We start from the raw sequence: 22,165 nt of genomic DNA on the forward strand, positions 1-22,165 counted from the left end.
GAACACTAACGAGGAAAGATTTTGGACCACAACAAGTGCTCCAGTTCTCAAACGATCAATATACGTTAGCAGCGTAAAAATCTGATAAGCATACACCAGCAGCAACGTTAATGATGACAGTTCACTCAGTTGGCGTATAATTCGAGAGAGATTCACATGATCATTTATGATGGCCTCGATTTCTGTCACCTGCTTTGCATTTATCAATTTGCTGTTGATTCTGCTGAAGCATACTCCAACCGTAAAGCAAATTACCATGGGGATCGATTGAATCAAATAGAACACCAAATCCATAATCCACTGGCTTACTAATTGAAAATCCTTAAAAAACCGCAGAGTGAGCGACGTTGTCGGCAGTCCATACCATCGACTCATAAACTGTAGAGATCCGATACGCGCTGCACCGCCCCAAAGGGTATCCACCATGTAGCCGGCACCAACCGCGTTACACGTATGTATGATTAGTGCGAAGAGAATGACAATGGTTTTATCGCGCTTCTGTAGGTACTTTGTGCAGAAAGGTCCCGCTTGACGAATTGCTGCTACGTAATCAGAGTAGACATAGTGGAAGTACGCAACGCTAATTAAGCGTGTAATTGTCCGCTGAAGATCGGTGAAGAAGCTGAGGAGAGCGCCCGTCTCACTGCTTAATTGTGATTGCGATATTCTTATATAAAATGCTCCAATCGTAGCCACATAATAAGTGGCTAAGAGGCTTACCGCCCAGATAAGATGGAAACTTTTCCATATTAGGGACAAATTTCTGGTACCCGGTTTTCGCAAACTGGAGAAGATGCCGTATCCTGCCAGAGCGCAAACGAGTAACCATGGTTTTATCAGCTTTTCCAAAAACGTTAGGGTATGCGTATATTTCCCGAGAAAATGGAGCACGTTATGCAAGCATTGCAGCTTTGCCATAAAGAACCGCTGTCTTTTATAAACCAGGCAAAATCTGCTATAAAGCAAGATGGTGCCAGGCAATCGGCATTGTCAAAGCTCAGTTGTCTAGTTCTGTTTTATATAATATCAACATGATTGAAATTATATTAAATTGCTGGTAATCTGACAGAATGCCCATATTGTCAGTTATCTGCAAATCTATCTGGTTAACGCTTTCCCAAACTTGTATGTCATTGTCTTCTTGAAAGATGCTGAACTCACGGCAAATGAACTGCTTCGTAACTGTTAATGTCGACTGCAATGACGCACAGTACTGTACTGTATTAGCAGTACTGCCAGTACAGATCAGATCATACATACATACGTACGTACTGTATGCTATATTCTCATAGCTAGAGCGTATTTGATTTTATGATACAATAAAAGCATGCTGCATCCACTGCGTAATGTGTACTTAATTGAAGGACTGTAATTCTCACGAGAGCTTGTGTTGTGTTTTTGTGTTTCGATGAATACACAGTCAGAGTTCAAACTGAGTTCGCCAAAGGAAGCAAACTGGGTGCTCCCAGTTCAATTTGCTAGGCTTTACGGGCTGGAACAAAGAATTTCTTAGTTAAAAATGAGATTGTGGAATATGATACAACAACTATTTGTTTCCGGTTATGCCATTAAATTGTTGAATTGTACTCGTATCGCTTGCGAAAAGCGAGTAATTTCCGGGTTGTGTAATGTTTCAAAGTTCATGAATACATGCGAGCAGTAGTGTTTTGATAAGTAGGTGTGTTCCAGGCTCGTTCAGGCGCTCATTCCGACAGAAGTTAATCGGTGACCCCGTTGCATAGCTGTAAAATGGTCAATGTGGGTTGGGTCGTGTCTGCGGTGTTGTGATATTTACAGTGAAGACAGGCAAAGTTATCGCAGGTAATATGTAAAAGATAACGTGCGGAATGCGGATGATCTAATTCTTGTTGATTATAAACCAAGACAGTATACGCTCGTTAAACTGGTTGAGCGGTTCTGGCTGGCTAACTGAAGTGCAATTTTAAATTCTGGAGAATGTATTAGTATTTTTCGCCTTTCAACCGCCGCATATTTTTGTCGCTATGCCACCTATACACATCTGGAAATGTAATTCTTATGGAATTGTGGAATGCTATTTAGTGAAGGACGAATAAAATGACAGATTGTTCAGGAATTAATTTTGTTCGGCGTTCCGAATGGAATGCCCGTAACAACACAACCGAGCTCGTTATTCTCGATCTCCCGGTCCCGTATATGGTGTTCAGGCACACTAACACGTTACCGTGTGATACTCCGGCTTCCTGCAAAGCCGCCGTTGCTGGCATTCAGAATACGCAGATGGCAAGCAGCTTTTTCGACATTGCGTACAAGTATGCTTATTTTCATGCGTTACGAATAAATTCCGGTATATCAAAGCTGTTTATATTCGTATGCGGAATGCTTGAATAATATGTGGTCACGTTAATCATCTGTAGTCGACAGCATTTGCGATATGTGCTATGTTTGCAGTTTTGTAATTGGCGGAGATGGCTCGGTCTTTGAGGGACGAGGTTGGCACCATAAAGGATCCGTGACCCCAATGTACAACAGTAGAGCCATTGGTGTTGGTCTTATCGGTTGGCTCCAAACGAACGGTAGGTAACGCTTTAAAAAAAAAAATTTTGAAAGCCCGTCAGAATAGTAGTTGTGTGGTTGTACACACGATTCCAATAGTTGTAACCATCTTGCTCACAACTGTAACAGTCGACAACAGTCAAACCCCTTCGTTAATTTTCCCCTGTTTAAACGAAAACTGGTTGCTTAACCGAAGCGCCTTTATTAACATTATTCTAGCCCGCTCCTTGCAAATCAGATGAATGTGCTTATCTTCAGGAAGTGAAAATCATGGATTCATGTACGCCGCTGCCAAGGCGGCAAATGGATTACTTCATTGCGCGCTGGGGAATGGTTACATTAATCAGTCGGCTGATTACGCTGTTATTGCTTTTGACATCAACTGGCTAATCAAAGGGTTTATACTGGATCCCGATTCGCTGCTCAGTTAGTAAAACGACATGTTAGTTTATACCAGTTGCACGGTTCATGTGCCGTGTGCGACATTAAATCGGAAAACTTTGTCAGCGTTGTCTGCAGATCCGTCGACATCAACGCTGACTACGACAGCTTCGCCATCAACAACCTACCGATCATCTTTCACTGTTAACCACACTCGTGTGAACAGCTCTTCACCAACCGAAACGGAACGGTCAGGTACGTATGGGATGGTACTTTAGGTTTCGATATCTTTATCAACTAAGGAAGCTGCTGCTTCTCGGCGCATCTTTGAAGTTTTACACGATCTCCTGTTTCAGAACTAATTTCAAAAAAAGAAAAATAACGCACAAGATTGCTCGTAACGTGTATCTGAATGCATTGCAGCAATAAGTGGTGAAACGGTGGCTGGGATTGCTGCAGGATTTGGAGGCCTAATTTTGTTGGTTGCCCTAGGGGCAGTTTTGTTTCATAAACGGCGCAACCAGCTAAAGGTCAGTAGTGCATTATTCGCAATAGTTGCAACTTGTCCTGACGGCGTGTATACTGTTTTATTGAGCAAGCAAAGGATTACCGACCGGCTATCTGCAAACTGATTCCCGAAGGTGTGGTCGCTTACTATGAAATTCCGCGCTGGTCTGTTGAGCTGCGTACGTGCCCGCTTTCAACCCCATAAAACCGTTTACGTTTTAAAATTATGCGTTTTAAAAACTAAAAACCATAGCAATGAACTGTTGTCTATAAACAGGAGACGTTTGCCTTGGAACAGGGCAATGTGGGAAGGTTTTCAAGGGAGTATTACTTGATAACAAATCGCGCACAGCACAGCTGCGTCGATTATCAGAGAGCCGGTCCGTAGCTGTTAAGATGACCCATGAACAGCAGAGTGACGATACTACTACCCACACAAGTTTTATTGCGGAAATGAGTATTATGATGAAAGTCGGTCGCCATGTGAATATTGTTAACTTGGAGGGTCTTGTTTTAAAAGGTCAGTCGCAGGAGAACGCATGTATAAGTGTAAACTGCACAGCTTGTGTCCATTTTTCGTGATTTGCTTACATTTACAATTTTACATTTATCAGAAAAGCTACTTATGGTAATGGAAAACTGCGAACTTGGATCACTCGAAAGCTACTTACAAAAGGTAAAAGCGGAAGCGATTGATCTCTTGAACTTTGATGTTATGGAGTTACAAAGCTTCGCGCATCAAATATGCCGTGGAATGGAGTTCCTGTCTTTGAAAAGTGTAATTCACCGCGACCTGGCGGCTAGAAATATTCTTCTCAGTGCCACAAAGATTGTCAAAATTGCCGATTTCGGAATGGCAAAAGAACTCCCGGAGTACATCTTGGAAAGGGAAAGGGTCAGCTTGCCATTAGACACAGAATACGTAACTCAGTAGTAAAACGATGCTCTTAAAGCATCTTAAAGCAGCTTAGTCTGGCGACCGCGCAGCTTAGAGCAGCTTACGACTGTTCATACCCAACCTGGGAAATCGAACCCAAGACATACAATCTTAAAGCCAGACGTACTACCAGCAGGCTATGGGCAGATTAACATAAATTTGGTTTTATTATTTTTCCTACAGTAGCCAACTTATTCAGCGTAAGCTGATGAAGATACGTATCTTACCAGGCTAATGGAAAATTTTTTTGGTACATTTTGAAAATTCAGTGTAAGCTGATGAAGATATCTTACCAGGCTAATGGAAAATTTTTTTGGTACATTTTGAAAATTTTATACTTTTTTTGGTTTGATTTTAAGTTGTGCATTAGCTTAACGGTATCCCGTAGCATCTTGCAGCATTATTGTGCATTAGCACCAGCAGCAGCATTGCTCCGTGTACTGATAGCACGACTGTTTCTTCATTTTTATTCGTAGAAGCAGAAGTGTTACGCAGAATAATGCTGCGTCAAATTCTTGTTCGAAAGTAAACCTGTATATTATAGGTTCCGTTGCCGGTGTGCTGGATGGCACCGGAATCCATCATTCCCGGTCGTGGAGTCTTCACCACGCTGAGCGATGTATGGTCATTTGGCGTGGTTCTGTGGGAAATATTCTCCTTGGGCGGTATTCCATATGCTAGTGAGTTTCCTAACGGGATCTTCTACACACAGTTTTGCCAATTCCTTCAAGAAGGTCAACGACTAAGTATACCGGAATTATGCCCAGAATCAATGTAAGAGCCTTCCGGAGCGCGGTCGCCTGACTTTTTACGAATTTTTTACGCCTCTTCTTGACAGCGCGGTACTGATGACAAATTGTTGGTCCTTCCCTGCTGTGGATCGACCTGGTTTTTCCAGTTTAAGGCAAAGTATAGAAGCGCTACTGCCGATCGCGGACAGGAATCGGTATATTGCTTTTGATATGGAAAATGAGAAGCTGAACAACGGCATCAATAGCCTGGCCGATGGTTCCAGCTCAACCGGTTCTTCGCCCAGATTTTTGGCATCTGGTCAAATTGTCGTGAAGATCGATTTACCGGAAACCTCGCATTAGGGCATTTGGCGCTCGATTCTTTGCCATTTTTTTGCCTTGTTTGTAATTCGCGTCTGTCGGATGCAGCCAGTTTTAGGCCATATATAGCAAGCAATAGCTTCCGATCAGCAATTCTAACGTTTAGCACTTTATTCCAGTTTCCTAATAATACGAACCGTAATTATCTTTTAACGTCCTGATCACAAATTAGTTGGTGGCTGGGTTACGTTTATCTGACCGGACCGTCAATATCCATAGCAAATCGCAAGTGAGGGCAGATTTGCAACTAGTATATGCGGGCCACATCGTTTATCAGGGTTTATCAGGGTTATCAGTCAGAAGACAGCGACGAAGTGGATTACATAGTAGACCTTGCACAGGATTATTGGCTGAAGCTACGATGTAAAATTTTGTCAGTACAAATTTACAAAAAAACTGATATGGTTATTGCAGTCCGATAAATTTTGTATGACCTTGCGTTAATCAGAACGGCAATTGTCACTAAAGAATCTAGCAAACGGTTCAGAACATTATTTAACCGTCTGTTAATGTAAGCAGAAAATATTTATTCCCATTAAGCACTAGGACAATTCGATCAGAACAGAATCTGTAGAAGTACAGATCATTTCACTATTCAGTATTGCATTGATGAAGTAAAATATTCACATGGCGTAGACGAATGATCATTGGCCAGATTTCGCAGATCAGGTTGAACACCACGGAAAACATTCACCGGCACCCTATCCAGATTCCAGGGACTCCAGGGTATGAAAGAGCAGAATATTACACGCATCCTCTGTCTACGCTGAAAACACCTTCGCATTCTATCATTCTATTCATTGCATTCTGGTGCCATATGATTCAAAATGAGGAGGCATATGTGTTGGCAGCCAACTGGCAGCCGTAGATGATATTAAATATCATCTACGGTAACAAACCAAGATAAAATTTTTATCTTGGTCTGTTACCAGTTCCTCAATGGTGAATCCGCTGAGTCATTATCGTTACAGTGTTAGGTGTGGGAGTCGCACACCAATTTTTTGGAAAAATGCATTCCGAATAAATACATGTACGATGCGCAGAATCTGGTCTGCTTTTCCAATACAGCACAAAGCGCCATGAACCAAACTAACAAAATGCCCGCTGTTACCAATACAACTTCACCATCATTGATCACACAATCACCATTTTGGGGCATCTTTTCAGTGTCCATTCTCGTCATAACGATTGTCGGAATCTTGTCGAATTTGCTGATCCTGATATTGTTACTAAAATCTAATCCCGGACAAACGCCGTTCAACATGTACCTCATCAATCTGATTTTAGCCAACTTTTTGCATTTTATCACCGCGGCACCTTTGGATCTGAGCACGACATTAATGGGCAACTGGCCGCTAAATTACGCCGCCTGTACATTCTGCCTATACGCCGGCTACATCATCAACGCGGCCATCCCGCACAGCCACATGTTGGTCACCCTCAACCGTATCTGGGCCGTAACCTTTCCTGTCAGCTACCGGCACTATCATACCGGAGCCATGGCTGCCAGCCTTTGCCTGGCTATGTGGCTGTACATTCACGCGCTGCTGCCGCCGCAATTGATTCGTGATGCATTGTATTATCGTTTTCAGCAGAATGTGCCATTTTGCTGGCTGAATGCGGAACATCCGGCACAGTGGCGGCTGGTGCTCTTCACCGAGTTCTGGTGCTACATTGTACCGCAGACCGTAATGTTTACCGGTTATCCGTACATTATGTACAAACGCCGTCGGCGTTTGCAGTTTTCAGCAGAGCGACGGGACGGTACACAGCCTAGCGGGACGACAAACCCTCCTGCGTCAAAGAACCTGGTGGCCGCGCCAGCTAGTCGCCCATCCACCGGCTACAGAGTGCTGACCATCCTGACTTTAACGGCATTTGTCTGTTGGATTCCCAGCATGGTGTACTTCAAACTGAATTTATTGAACGGATATCAGAGTGCTCTTTTCTATCAAGTGGGCGGGACAATGGTGTTACTGCAGGCTGCAGCCGACCCATTGTACATCGCCCTCAGCGTAAAAGGCATTCGTGCAATATTGAAGACCATGATTTGCTGTGGAACATAGTTCTGGCCGTCAGGATCTCAGGTTTCTGCCCGGGCTAAATGAGAAGAAGGCAGTGGTCGAACAGTATCGAGGCAAAGATGGATTTCGAATGCAAGTGGCGGCTTTGCGGACTATGTTTCACCGTCGGGCGTCATACACTTGGCTTTGCTACATGTCGTTGCACCTCTATGTACTTCATATGCCTGTTCAGTGATATTGTATCATGTAACGATGTAGCAAAGTTTTCATGCAAAACATATCGAGTGTATTGTATACAAGACGTATCTGTTGCGATCGACTGCAATATTACTTATCAGTTTTATTAAAATGTCCGGCTGTTGCATAATGTACTGCGCCACAGGCTCATGCAGTGCTGGTTAAGGGCATGCGCGGCACAACCGACAATTTGCTGACCGCTATCTTGCTGACTGTGCACAGAACGAGGTGTTCTACTTCTTGTGGACAGTGAAGTCTGTTTCTTGCTGACATTATTTCGTTATAGGAGCGCACCCTTTTGCCGACTGTACATAACCCACCAAAATAAGAGCATTGTGGAGAAAGGAGAAGAATTTACGCTTTCACAGCTCTGATTTTTGGAATATGCGGACTCCAGGCAGCTACTACATACCAAATGCCAGAAACTGCTAGCGGTTCAGAATATACCAAGGATCACCGTCTAAGTCTTTAAAAGTTAATGGCAACTGGAAACAGAAAACAAGGTCGTATACTCCGGTTCTTTAGACAATGCAGTTATAGTTTACCGACATTTGAAGTATTAGTCACATTTTGGAGTAAAATTAAGATTTCCTCCTTAGAGATGCTTTTATTTTCCAACTGATCCATGATTAGGACGTAAGTTATCATCCCGCCGATTAACTAAAAAGGAATGCAAGGTATTGGGTAATCCCGTAACGAGCACAAAACGCTTGAGCACGGCTCACGTCTCAAACACTTTGTTTCATTACCTTCGCAAGCTGAGCATAGCTAGAGCATTTTGCTAACATTTACAGACGTACAGATATATAATCATTAGTAGTACAAAAGGGTTAGTTAGTTGGGGAATAGGCGAATAGCTAACTTACAGTTGCCACAAACTGACGATTTACAGTGAAGAATCCACCAACTTGAAACGCCACGTTCACCGACCCGACCCGTCTGATGTAAAAATCAAGTATGCGATCGGTATTTGATTCCGGTGCGTCTGCGGCGATATCCCGTAGAGACTCTTTAATTTTATCGGCCTGAAAATTGGCAAAACAATGGATTCGTTTTGATTCGAATGATGCTGCTACGTGTATGATAAAGGTACGGTGGAAAACCTTGGAAACTATGCTTTTGCATTTATTCGCCCAGTTGGAGCATTCACGCAAGCACACCCGGTCTAAACTTGCCTGTTTCCTTACCATTTCGCTGGTCGTCGACTATTTCTGTAGATCTGAATCATCTGATCTCGTAAACGTTGTACTTGTTTGTTAAACGATTTTTAAAAATACAGTTTGACTTCAAAGATTGATTGTTTTTATACTAACTTAACATGCAAAGAAAATTTCGGGCGTAAACAATCGCAGGAGTGAGGAGACAAAAGTAGAGCCTATTCTGTCTTTGGCAAGCCAGAAACTTCGAATTCGACACTATCACGGTATAACGATGCGCGCTTCGAACCACGCTTGATTTTTCTACGCATGACCAAGTTTCGCCTGTTTTTCCGTCAACAGGACCCGGTAAGTAATTTTAAATCCTAATATTACCTGCTCGAGCACGTAAACCAGGGTCCATGTGCCGAAAACAGCGCAAAACACCAGCATTAGAACATTTTGCGGCAGAACAGGTATTCCAAACCTTACTCGATCAATGTACGTAAGCAGCGTAAAAATCTGATGAGCGTAGACCAGCAGCAAGTTGAATGATGACAGTTTGCCCAATTGGCGTACAATCCGGGAAAGATTCACATGATCAGTCACAATGGTCTCAATTTCTGCCACATGTTTTACACCAGTTAACTGGCTGTTCATTCTGCTGAAGCATACTCCAACCGCGAAGCAGACCACCATCGCAATCGACTGAATTAAATAAAACACCAAGTCCATAATGAACTGATTGACCAGTTGAAGGTTATTAAACAAATGCAGAGCAAGCGACGTTACTGGCAGTCGATACAGTTGTCCAAGAAAGTGTAAAGATCTAATACTCCCTGTACTGCTCCAAAGGGTGGCAATCAAGTAACCGGCACCGAACGTGGTGCATGTGTGGATGAATAAGGTAAATAAAATGATGACAGTTTTATCGCGCAGCTGCAGGTACTTTGTGCAGTACGGTCCCGTTTGACGAATGGCTGCTACGTAGTTAGCATAGACACAGTGGAAGTGTACTACGCTAAGGAAGCGAGTAACTGTCCGCTGGAGATCGGTGATGAAGTTTAGGAGCGCGCCATTCTCAGTGTTGAATTGTGACAGCGAAATTCTCATGTAAAATGAACCAATCGTGCCGACGCAGTAAGGTGCTAACAAGCTTATTGCCCACATTAAACGTAAACCTTTCCATACCCGGGGGAGATTTCCTGTGCCCGATTTTCGCAAACCGGAGAGGATGCCATATCCTGCCATGGTACAAAAGGCCAACCATGGTTGTACCAGTTTTTCGAGAAATGTTAAAGCATGCGTAAAATGCACTAAACGGGCAAGCATGTTATGCCAGTTGTGCGAATCTGCCCATAGAAAAGCGATACCTTTCAGCAATAAACGAAAAGCTACTAGAACCCCGGATGATGACGGCTAATGGTTAATTTTGGAATTAAAGTAGTTTGCGCTGGAATCAGAATAGAAAACCAGAATTTTATTGCTGGGCAATCCGGCAGTGCGCCAATATAATTTAGCAAATGTCCTTATGTACATTGATTTTGCTAAAGCCTTCACATGCGCCATTAAAATTTATACGTACTCGTAAAACAGATTATGAAAGTATGTAGCTTTGCCTAATGTCGGTTACAGAGACGCAGAATAAGCAATATCACTACTGTAGTGTCTACTGAAGTACGCACGAAGGCTGACAGAGCTAACAAGTAACTGCACTGGTACCAGAAAAATCTGATCGTTCTTCCATGAGCGGCTGATTGAAGGACTCTATAACTCTCGTGAGAGCTTGCGTTGTGTTTATACAATTCTGTAGCATAGCTTCTACACAGTCTACTCTACACAGAACTCAGAAATTAAAAATGCTTGTTAAAGGCAATGTTATGCTAGAAAGGTTATACAACTCAGAGGTTTGGTCTGTCGGCACTGAATACCTCTTGCAACTCCTGCTTATAAAGCTCCTTGACAACCTTTTAAACTGGAGTACAACAGTCTCATGAGAGCTCGAGTTGTTATTTTTGTTTCGATAGCCTCAACTGATAACTTCTGCTTTAAAGCTTCCCGATATCACAACCTTTCCAAGATTCGTCTGACAGTAAGCGTACGCAGATGCATAATTGTACTCGGTATCCTCTGGTTTGTTTTCTCGGTGCATACTTTTTTGGCAACAGAATAAGCAAATATATATGTATTCAGATATCGCCGTGCGGCATTAGATTTGCTCTACATATCGGAACAGAGGCAGCCGACACCCGGTCAGGACTTACCGCACCGTGCGTTAAATTTTTCGAGATTAAACGAAACTTTTATTCTGGCATAAATTTCGCTACGATTCAATACAGCTTTATTGTCTGTATTGTCTTGCGTATACTATCGCTGTTGATTAGTGATATCTGTGCAATCTGCGTCACATCAGTTAATAATATAATAATATAAGAACCGGTAGTAAGTACCGTAGTGTACCTATTTGAGCTACTGCAACGTAAGTATATCTTGGGAAAGAACAGCTACAGTTTGCAGCTATCAAAGCTTGTTGGTGTCACGCGTGCCAGGCGAGAGACTGCGGCAATCAATGACAGATAATATTATGTACACTACAGGTTCATGATTTCATCAGACTCACCTAAAGGCAGGCGCTAATCCAACAAGGTAGCCAAACACTTCCGCTAGAGCCCTGCACGAGCAGCAAAAGTGCTGCTCAACTCGCTCGTTTCTGCTTTTTTAAACTTCCTGCTCGCTCAACTCGCTCGCTCCCAAACCGCCGCTCGCTCAACTCGCTCGTTTTCCAATTTTTCTTTGTTTCCGCTCGCTCAACTCGCTCGTAATTTTATTTTGGCAAATCGGCTCGCTCGTGAGATCGGCAAAAATTTACGTAATTTACGTATCAATTTTTTTGCACGAATTACTTATACCAAACGTTTCACCAACACAAAGACTCAGTAAGTGTAATTGGATGTTCAGAGACAGTCACTTATATCTCCATACTGGTAGTCCGTTTCATTACAGTTTTTCATTTTTTCGCTAATACATTTCTCTAATTTTCAACTGGATGTAGTTTTCTTAATTTAGCCTGAAATAAATACATAATTATAATAGAATGCTAAAAAATTAAAATGCACCTTTCTCAGGAAGCATTCAACTGATTCATAAACCCGTCAAATAATGTTTTTGTTATCTACGAGTACAAAATATCAAAGGTTAGTCCTGAGTCCCAACCGGTCTAGGAAAGTTAGGAAATCACTTCGCGCGAAGCGCGAAGGTGACGGTCGTTTAAGACCTTTTCAGGTCGGTCAATATAATTTTGTACTAGAAACTTCTCCAGTTCGCACAATGTAAGCCTGTAGGCTCGCGATCGCTCGCACCTGACCATCCCGCTCGCTCGGCTCGCTCGCAATTTTTTTTCTATTGCTCAGCTCGTTTGCAAATTCGCAAAACGACGCCTGCTCGCTCGAAGTGCTCGCGAGCGCCGAGCGCTCGTGAGCCGAGCCGAGCGGCTCGGCTCGTGCAGGGCTCTAACTTCCGCTACGCCAAACTAATACGGGTAAATAGATCCGGTATGATATCGCGCTACTTTGACAGAAGGAAGTGATAATGCTGATTACTCCGGGCTCACAAGAGCGCCCTCTGACTAGCTTAAAATAATATTGCATAAGACCGTAAGAGTCCATAAGCAAGCAGAAACCATCAGATGCCGGAAAGTTTACCGTGCTAGTAAATTTTGAGACTACGAAGCCAGCTAACCATGAAAGAAGAAAACTGCACCGACATGCATATCGTGCGCAGGTCAGAATGGAGTTTATATAGAGCGGCCGATGGACTGCCGGCGTTGCCGTTACCGACGGACTACATGGTGTATACGCATACCTTTGGAACAGCATGTTTTGACCGCGATTCCTGCGTGTCGATCATCCGAGAAATTCAGAATTATCACATGGCCAAGGCTTTCAATTATTCCGAAATAGGCTACAAGTATGTAATGATTCTTTTGACTGTAGTGTAGCAGGGACTGGTACCAGTGCACCTAATAAATGCATGGACTTCCATATAAGTTTGTTGTTTTATAGTTTTCTAATTGGAGGAGACGGGATAGTGTACGAAGGACGTGGTTGGCATACCAAAGGAGTTTTCAAAGCTGACATCCATCGTGATGGGATTGGAGTGGCATTCATCGGAAAGTTATCCTCTGAAGGTAGTAACATCTGCGCCGTTTTGCAAAAACAATTGTAAAAATCGCATTGTACAGCCCTGCTCAGCCAAGTTGGGGGAGTTTAGTTAAATAATTTATACATTATCTGTATACACTGTTTTGTTTCTTATTTGCAGTTTTCTAGTGTAACTTTTTACTGCAAATTCGTTTATTTCAAAACCGGTACCCTTCGGTGTGCCAGTAGGGAGCCGAGCACTGGTTAAGGGGGTTGGGTAGTGGTCACTTTTAGGATGTTTACAACTGTCCCTCTGTAGAACACACCAGCAGATATATTTACGAGAGATTTTTTGGAAACTGTTCAGTGAACCAAAGACTGTCAGGTATGCGGTAACAAAAAAATCTAGCGCAACCAGTGCTCGAGCTACCCACGAAACAACGTGCACCTGCCATAGGCTTCTATGTTAAGAAGTACCTGTTGAAGAATGCGGTTGCCAAGCGCACAGACCTAGGTAACTTCAAGTTGATTTTATCCATGGGTAAAACATGGATCATGTAAAGGATTTTCATGTTACGGCGGTCATAAATTTCCCAGACGGAGAAACAGGATGACCGGAGGAACAGAAGAAAAGAAATTTTAAACACGACTACTGCTACCAAGTTGGGTGGGTTGAGCCGCTTTTTTTCTCTGGCCTACTCTGATTATGACTTCACTATTATCCGGCAAGCGTTCTCAAAGTAAAACCTCCAAGCGCAAAAGACGTCGGAGACCCACGGGAACCAAGAAAAAATTAAATAAGAAAGTATTTTATGACGGCTGACCAATGCTAATTTTTTGAAAAAACTGCCCCAACTTGGCTGAGCAGGGCTGTAATTAAGCTTGTTTAAAAGCATATTCCTCAGAGATATGGTATCAACGGGCGAAATTTTTTGCCCTTGTTTGTAGGAGACTGCAACGGATTTACGTATGCTGCGGCGGCCTCAGCACATAAGTTACTGAACTGTGCGATCGGCAACGGGTTTTTACGTACACAAAACCAGTCAGGATCGGTGCTGCCGTTATTAATAAATCCATCTCTGAAGGAATATATTCTCAATCCAGCAGCCTTAAGATGTACGGTTCTTATATCTTGAGCTTACAAGCATAAATAAAGCATGACATTCATAAGAAACGTATGGATCTTGGCTTACTAGTAACATCACGCTAGGCACGTTCGTATGGTAATCAGTCCGATGCTTATTTAACAAGGTTCGACATTTTTTTAACCTCTACGTACTTTTGCCTCTATGTACTTACGAACTGTACCCCAAACTTTTAACCAAATTTCCTAGATGGAAACCCAGCATGTTCAGAAGCGGTTATCAGCAGAGAGGTTTCTAGTTCGCATCAGTTTCAAAGTAGGGTTGCTTTCCGCTCAAGTTTCTTGAAAATATATGCTCAGGTGTTGCCTTTTATACGCTTTAGCATTTCCCAACGTTGCTGGATTCTCCGCTGGAATCATTCTGCCAGTATTTTTACTGGCGCTGCTCGCATTTGCCGGTCATAGGTACCGAAACAGACTAAAGGTGCGTTAAAATCACACTCCGTAAAGATCACGTTGCTAAAGATCACAATTATGAAAACGGGTAGCGTGATAGAATTATGATTATTGAATACGAGGGGATGACAATGGTCTCCCTCCCTTACTACCGTCACCTGGCTGAAGGATGACGTTTTATGTGATCATACTATAGTGCTTATGTAGCGCGCCAGATTTAGCCGTATGTCCTGCAGCAACGTTTTTCTCCAGTCAGGTACTGACGATAGCAAGTGCGAGAATTGCCGTTAACATTCCCTCGTATGTACAGTAGGCACTAAAAGTTGCATCTTTTTCTTTAGAGCAGAGTAGACCATCTCTATGCCATACAGAAATTAATCCCCAAGCATGTCGTCATGTACTATGATCGGCCGCGGTAGTCAGTACATTTAGGTGGGTTGGTTATCTGTTGTCGTCAGAACATATTCCGGTACCTCTATTTGTGGATTCAAATAATAATATATTTCGCAGAGAATATCTGCCTGGGTGTGGGACAGTACGGGCAGGTGTACAGAGGAACCTTATCAGATGGTGTTGTCTCGAGGTCATTCTACAAAGCAAGTAGGCGACGTGTGGTGGCAGTCAAAATCATGCACAGAACACTGCGTTGTAGCAATCGAAGAACCGAAGACTTTTTGAGAGAAATGAGTGTTCTCATGAAAGCTGGACGGCACACGGATATCGTTAATTTGGAGGGCGTTGTCCTCACAGGCAAGTAGTACTCCATTTGGAAAGCAGCATAAAGCGTAGTACAATTTTAGCGAAGTAGCGTACAGCATAGACAGCTTTTGGGCATTCGGTTATTTTTTACCGATATGTTGTGTTAGATACATTGATGATCATGATGGAATACTGCGCTCTCGGATCGTTGGATGTATGGCTTAGGGAGCTAAAACCCGGGAACGTTAGATCTACTGCAGATATCTGTTGCGAAAAGAACAGTGAACTAACGCATATCGCATATCAAATCAGTCGAGGAATGGAGTATCTTTCTTCCAAAAGTATTATTCATCGTGATTTGGCCGCACGTAACATATTGTTGGATGCCGAACAGACAGTTAAGATTGCTGATTTCGGCATGGCACGACAGCAAACCGAATATATCTTACTTCGTCAGGTATTTGATATTTGGCTGTACAGAATACATACTTGATGTTGGGACCTTTGCACTAATTATAGATTCCACTACCAGTCTGTTGGATGGCACCGGAGTCCATTATACCTGGACGCGGAGTTTTCACGCCCCGCAGTGACGTGTGGGCCTTTGGGGTCGTTCTGTGGGAATTGTTCACTCTAGGCGATATCCCTTACGCCAAGGAATTCCCTAGTGGATTAAATTACGAGCAGTTTGTAACATTTCTCTCCCGAGGAAATCGGTTGCAGATCCCGGCTTCCTGTCCAGAAGCAATGTAAGCTGCTTCTGTTTAGCGCATAACTGTTTTCTAAGTATAGTAACGCGCTATGCGTAGTTTGCGCGTATTACATACGTGTTATGACGTACGTGTTGTGTATTCTGTTACGTACGATTTGCTGTTCTTATCTAACGGATTTGATCGCTAATTCCATCCATGATTCTGGTTTAATGAATCAGTCTGAAGTTTCTAACTTCAACTAAATCTGTGAGCTTGTTTCTAGCTGAAAGGTCGTGTGACTCTAGGTTAGAAGGAAGTTCATATCTCGCTCTGTTCTGTTTGCTTGGTCGTTCGGTTTGGTGATTAAACATTTTGGAAGTTCCTGAGTGTTTCGGTTTCGGTAACTTTCGTTAGGCACAGCAATCCGCTCGTACCTAGCGGAAGTAGGCAGTAGTTCCACTTACGGAGTCCAGAGCATATTCCCACTCTACCGATTGAGTAGGTTTGGTCATCTAGTGCGGTTGTCGCGGTGCGACTTCCGCATAGCATGTCAATAGTTATTCTATATCTACCTACTGCTTCGTTTCAGCACGACCTTAAATGAATGATTGTTGGGATTTCCAACCAGACAGCAGACCGGATTTCACGTATCTACGAAGCCATTTTGAGATGTACTACCCAACGTGCAAATCTCTATACATAAAACTGGATCATGAAAATAACATGCTGAATAAGACTCTGATAATTCCCACAAACTTTTCGTCTGCTTAAATTTATGTCATGCAAGTCATCTGTGGGGTGATTCAAAAACAATGGACTTCATTAACTGTCCTGACAAAAATTTTTTTAAGGAAAGTAAATCCATACGAACTACTTTCGGCAGTCCTATGTCTTGGAACAGAAGCCAAATGAACACTCATGCTTGGGGGGAATTAAAGGATTGTACAGCTGTTAACGTCCTGGTAGCAAACCTGTAGATTTAAACAGATTCAGAACTAATACTCTGCCCTCGTACTTGATATCATTTTTGCGTTGTTTAATGTTATTACCTTGACGTCTTTGAAGCCGGGAGAATAGGCTGACAGCCCAACTCCCGGCGTAACCGAGAATCGCAGCATTTGGCAGCAGGTGCCACTTACGGCGCCTGTAACGGGATCGGTCGAAACAGTGCTGCCGCTGGCACACACCGGTAGACCTCCATTGTTTCCGGCACCGTAGACACCAGTGGTCGCGGTAGCTGGCAAACCGGCTATTATGTTCATGTTACTAATCCACACGCCGGGATCATCGGAGCCAGGAAGAGCGGTAGGAGAATTTATGTATGCCCCAATTTGCCCCCACAGCTGTGCCGCTTGGAGCTCCCATACCGCTTATTGGATATGCATCAGATGCCAAGTCCCAAATTAGCGGAAAACCAGGCGGGGCGTTTGTGACCTGGAAACCGAACAGAATCACGTTGAACAAGGACTACATGACGTTTAATGAATGTATAGGAAGATCACAACGTACCGCGCATGTCAGCTGAGGATATGTGTTGTACGGTCTTCCGGAAGGATCAGTTCCAGGAGGGTAGCCGACACACACCGATGCGCTATCCGGGCACTGTAAAAAAAGGGGCGTTGATCCAGCTGGGGTGGATGTTGTGACTTGGCACGGCGCATATCGGAACTGCAATGCAAATTTATTGTTATAACTTTGATTTTGGTTGTTTTTTTAAGGGAAGTGGCCCGGTACATGGTACCAAATTCGTGTACATGCACGAAATCTTTCACTTTCGCGCACTCCCAAAACCTTTTTTCTCTTGTTTTATGACATTCGGTAGCCAGATGATTTGTATACACTGGCGTGAAAGCCGTTTGTGCGCGCAACATCCGGTTCGAGAGTTATGGCTGTTAGAAATTTCCAAAAAGTTAAAATGCATTCCGGTGTCCCAAAAGTCTCATTATGGACCGATCTCTTTCAGATTTTGCATGTAATTGCACATGGCCATGAAGATCGTTTTTACACCGATCCAGACTTCCATGATTTTTTTTTTAAATTTTAAAATGAATTTTAAAATTTTTGAAATTCATTTTAAAATTTGAAAAAGATGCTAGAACAGTGGATCGGTGTAAAAACGATCTTCATGGCCATGTGCAATTACGTGCAAAATTCGAAGGAGATCGGTCCATAATGAGACTTTTGGTACACAGGAATGCGTTTAAACTTTTTGGAATTTTCTAACAGCCATAACTCTCGAACCGGATCTTGCGCGCATAAACGGTTTTCACGCCAGTGTATACAAATCATATGGCTACCGAATGTCATAAAACAAGAGAAAAATGGGTTTGGGAGTGCGCGAAAGCGAAAGATTTCGTACATGTACACGAATTTGGTACCGTATACCGGCCCACTTCCCTTAAGTTTTAAGCCATTTAAATAGTGCATACGTGTTGTTATGAATATTCAGAATATTGTTAATAAAAACTACGATCGGTTACAACTACAAGCGATTTGCAATTCTTATGGCTTATAGACGAGTTCATGCTCAAATAAGTACCGTAATAAAGATGGGCTGTGAGGCTGCGCGACTCTGCGTGCCGATGGCGGTGAAAGCGACTGTCTGTACCATTCCATTGGCCGGCGCGGTACCGTCATAGAATATTGTAGCGATAGAAATTAGATGTACCGCCAGTAGGAGTGTTAATTGCTTTTCTCTACTGATTATTGGTTGTTATGTTATGAAGATCAGAATCCTAGTTTTCCTACTTTTACCGACCGCATCTCACGGTCAGAAACATCTTGAAATTAGTCTTGCTGCAGCTTGCTCTGAATCTTGCCCCTGTGCTTATGCACTTCTTGCTAATGCGCTTCCCGTGCTTCTTGCTCCCGTGCTTATGCACTTCTTGCTCCTCAGCTTGCGTTGCTCGCTGATTCTTGCTACGTTGTACTTGCTAATAAACACCTGCGATGACCTTGTGTTGTGTTGCGTAATCGCTATGGGATGATCGTGCATCTCCCATCATTGCCACCATGTAAACGGTAGTCAACTTCCGGTCAGCATCGCTGCCGACCGTGCCAGCCTTTCCCACTAACAGCCGACAGATCGTGGTAAGGTGGATTAACCAACCCACTAGAACAGCAGTCAAACCGGCTGCTGTTACAATATCTGCTCCGAAGCGGAATTGGAATTGACATACACGTGTCCGCTGGCTGTTAAATATTCATCGTTCGAAGATGATACAAGGTGTTGCTGATATTCATACGTCTGAGGACCGCATGTATCATTCAGTACCTGCACGATAAAGAGAACAACGCTTATAAATAGCATAGAAATGGGAAAATTTCCTGCATTTACGTTTAGAAATACGGCCGGCAGCGATCCAGTGCCAGTGCCCCAACACGGCACATCGACGACATAATTTATGGGACTGAGAAGAATGCTGCACTGCTTTGCATTTTGGCACTAGCATCCAGAGTTGGTGCACGGATTGGGTGGGTTTGGTGGACAGCCACCACCGCAAGGTGGCGACGCGTATCCGGGAGGGACAAAGTAGGGATCAAGCCATCCGGGATGGGCCTGTACAGCCGATAGGCTAATGACCAATATTGCACCGATAAAATTAAAGTGACCTTTATGAAACATTATGAATCTGACGTGCGTAATGTGCGTAATCCTGGCTCTAGACCTGTAAGCCAATTTAGCTCAAGGAAACGTTTAATCGTGTGGTTGTACTCGTATCTAGCGTTAATGCAACAGAAATTCTACAGGTAACAAGAAGATATTTTAATCAAGACAAGAAGCAAGATCGCACGTTTTTATTCAACATTGTGGTCAGTCGTACTGTTTCCGAAATCGTCGTTAGGGCGTTTATTCAATAATTTTTATTACGGTTGTACACAATGGTTTCTGCCGATATCCAAGCTTGTAAAATCGCGAAATGGTTTCCCAACCAGACGGTAATAAATTTTTATCTACTTGAGGCGCCTTCTTTACAGCCTCGGCGGGAGTCATACACGAGATCCAGAGATTTTAAGAGTTAAACTAACGCTTTTAACAACACACTTTGCGAGTTCTTCATAAGTGTCTTAGAAGACATAAACGGCTTCCTCAAGCAAACAACTCTCTTACTTCTTCCGGTCACATTTTATTGTTGAATTGACTATATTATTTTGTGGATTTTCAAACTACTGTAGTTATTTTCTGCGTTTTTTGTTGGTTTGTAATGTTTGCCACCCTTTTTTATTTCTTTTCCGTTGAATCTCGAATCTCCATAGCCAAGAAACTAACGAGAAAAAGCCAAATTTGCAATATTTATGGCGTGCTTAAATATTTGTGCTCCCATCACCATTTCCAAACACAAATACACTAAATTACAACCAAGTTTGAAATTGTGGAAGCACCAGTTTCAGTTGTGTCTGCAGTCGCAGATAACAGTTGCAGTTGCTAAACGATGGTGCAGGTGGCCCAGTCTTGGTAGCATACCTATCAGAAAATCTTTTTAATTGATTTTTTAAAAACGTTTTGCAGCTTTTTATAACGGAAACATCCGTTAAGCATGGCACTAATATTGTAAAACTGTTATAAGACTTTTGTATTGTACCTTAACGTCCTGATACCCGGCGGTGTACGGTGTGATCATTACGCCCGGCGACACCGAGAAGCGCAAGGTCTGACAGCAGTTACCGGTGACCATGCCTGTCACTGGATCTGTGCTGGTGGTGATAGGTGTAACACCAGGGCACGGCAGAGCACCGTTATTACTCGCACCATATATGCCGACCGTACTCGTGCTGGCAAGACCGGCGATGGGGTTCATACTACTGATAAAGACGTTCGGTTCATCTGAACCAGGAAGAACAGCCGGAGAATTGATGTTCCAGTTCTCTCCTGGACCGAGACCATTTGGTGCACCGAAGCCGCTGACTGGTGCCGCGTTAGATGCCAGATCAAAAACCAGCGGGAAGAGCGGAGGTGCATTGCTGACCTGTGCAACCAGAGACAATCACAATCAATCCATCATAAAATGTTATCATTTACTGCGGTTAGTATGGCATGTGGCTGGTGATAAGCGTACAACGAACTTACGGAGCATGTCAGCTGCGGATACGAATTGTACGTTCTCCCGGATGGATCAGTGCCTGGAGGATACCCGGGGCACACCGAAGCGCTCGTAGGACATTGCAAAATAAGCGCGGTTTGCCCAGGAGAGGATGTGGTCGTTGATCCCATACATGCCGCAAATCGGAACTGAAAACCGTGAAGTTGTATGCTATTCGATGCATTTATTATTTAATTAACAGTTGTACCATTAATTTTGTCTCTTATAAAGGTACAATTCCTAGCTAAAAACATCATCAGAATCGCAGACGATAATTAGTATACCGGTTTTGAGTTGAATTTGTCCGTGTTGAATTCTGAGTGGAATTGGATGCATCCAATTCACGTATCATGCATATACATGATACGTATTGTAAATTGTTAGTAGGTTGTATATGAGTACCGTTATGAAGATGGTCTGCGATGCAACACGGTTTTGTGTGCCAACAGCGGTGAATGCAATCGTCTGGACCAATGTGCTCGACAGCGCAGAGGGGTTGTAAAATATCTGCTCGTTGCCAGTGTTTCCGGTTACATAAGCGTATGGCGTAATGATGTCATCATCGGATGAGGACACGAGATGCTGTTGGTAGTCATATGTCTGCGGTCCGCAGGTGTCGTTAAAAACCTTAACACAAAACAAATAAAACGATATGTATAGTAAGCTATACTGTAATTTGCATTAGGGCTTTCTAGGTTCTTTACGCTGACGATGGTGGCAGGGGATGAACCTTGTCCTTGAGCAAAACACGGCACTTCCACCGTCCATGGAATTTGATTCAGCAAAATGGAACAGTGTTTCGAATTTTGGCACTGGCATCCCGGATTGGGGCAGGGATTGGGCGGAGGAGGTGGGCATCCGCCACCGCAGGGCGGCGACGGAAATGGCAGGTACGGCACCGGCGGAAAGTATGGCTCCAGCCATCCCGGAAAGGCTTGCACCACTCCGAGACAGCTCATACCCAGGCAGAGAAGAGCGAGACAACCTTTAAAAATCATTTTTCTAAATGGAAGACGGAGCAAGGCCATATTAACAAACTAGTGCAAAAATTGGGTGCAGGACAGTTCTCGTAATATATACCCGTGCGTGCGTCGTTGATGGTTTCTTGTGGGAGTTTTATTGCATATTTAGCCTTGGCATATTTA

At 43.3% G+C, this 22,165-nt stretch overlaps 4 protein-coding genes and 1 long non-coding RNA gene across 7 annotated transcripts; 4 read left to right on the forward strand and 1 right to left on the reverse strand.

The window, feature by feature from the left end:
* Positions 1 to 1,917: 1,917 nt before the first annotated feature.
* On the forward strand, positions 1,918 to 6,232 carry LOC129596354 (fibroblast growth factor receptor-like). Of its 3 annotated transcripts, none has more exons than XM_055493597.1 (10): positions 1,918 to 2,291; positions 2,431 to 2,555; positions 2,794 to 2,961; positions 3,043 to 3,171; positions 3,340 to 3,446; positions 3,512 to 3,602; positions 3,701 to 3,943; positions 4,038 to 4,318; positions 4,905 to 5,134; positions 5,199 to 6,232. In XM_055493597.1, exons 1-10 carry the CDS (start codon positions 2,077 to 2,079, stop codon positions 5,452 to 5,454), a joined length of 1,845 nt encoding a protein of 614 aa, XP_055349572.1. In that variant the 5' UTR covers positions 1,918 to 2,076; the 3' UTR covers positions 5,455 to 6,232. The 3 variants fall into 3 exon arrangements, with proteins under 3 accessions (XP_055349572.1, XP_055349573.1, XP_055349574.1); XM_055493598.1 differs by having other exon boundaries at positions 3,521 to 3,602; XM_055493599.1 differs by having other exon boundaries at positions 3,055 to 3,171.
* LOC129596401 (muscarinic acetylcholine receptor gar-3-like) lies at positions 5,201 to 7,538 on the forward strand. Its single transcript, XM_055493674.1, has 2 exons — positions 5,201 to 5,306; positions 6,640 to 7,538. The coding sequence occupies exon 2, from the start codon at positions 6,735 to 6,737 to the stop codon at positions 7,536 to 7,538; it is 804 nt and encodes a 267-aa protein (XP_055349649.1). The 5' UTR covers positions 5,201 to 5,306; positions 6,640 to 6,734.
* A 5,070-nt stretch (positions 7,539 to 12,608) lies between these two features.
* On the forward strand, positions 12,609 to 14,144 carry LOC129596402 (peptidoglycan recognition protein 3-like). Its single transcript, XM_055493675.1, has 3 exons — positions 12,609 to 12,835; positions 12,931 to 13,055; positions 13,957 to 14,144. Exons 1-3 carry the CDS (start codon positions 12,609 to 12,611, stop codon positions 14,142 to 14,144), a joined length of 540 nt encoding a protein of 179 aa, XP_055349650.1.
* A 198-nt stretch (positions 14,145 to 14,342) lies between these two features.
* LOC129596449 (uncharacterized) lies at positions 14,343 to 15,250 on the forward strand. The gene is made up of 4 exons (XR_008691428.1): positions 14,343 to 14,408; positions 14,476 to 14,576; positions 14,890 to 14,980; positions 15,059 to 15,250. It is a non-coding gene; the product is annotated as an uncharacterized LOC129596449 (long non-coding RNA).
* A 4,886-nt stretch (positions 15,251 to 20,136) lies between these two features.
* Positions 20,137 to 22,082, reverse strand: LOC129596414 (uncharacterized). Its single transcript, XM_055493688.1, has 5 exons — positions 21,725 to 22,082; positions 21,423 to 21,647; positions 21,008 to 21,169; positions 20,523 to 20,906; positions 20,137 to 20,404 (listed from the first exon to the last, which is right to left on the reverse strand). Exons 1-5 carry the CDS (start codon positions 22,046 to 22,048, stop codon positions 20,366 to 20,368), a joined length of 1,134 nt encoding a protein of 377 aa, XP_055349663.1. The 5' UTR covers positions 22,049 to 22,082; the 3' UTR covers positions 20,137 to 20,365.
* Between the last annotated feature and the right edge of the window lie 83 nt (positions 22,083 to 22,165).

The sequence above is a fragment of the Paramacrobiotus metropolitanus genome, unplaced genomic scaffold, assembly GCF_019649055.1.
Source record: "Paramacrobiotus metropolitanus isolate TYO unplaced genomic scaffold, Prichtersi_v1.0 Parri_scaffold0000089, whole genome shotgun sequence".
NCBI classification, from domain to species: domain Eukaryota; kingdom Metazoa; phylum Tardigrada; class Eutardigrada; order Parachela; family Macrobiotidae; genus Paramacrobiotus; species Paramacrobiotus metropolitanus.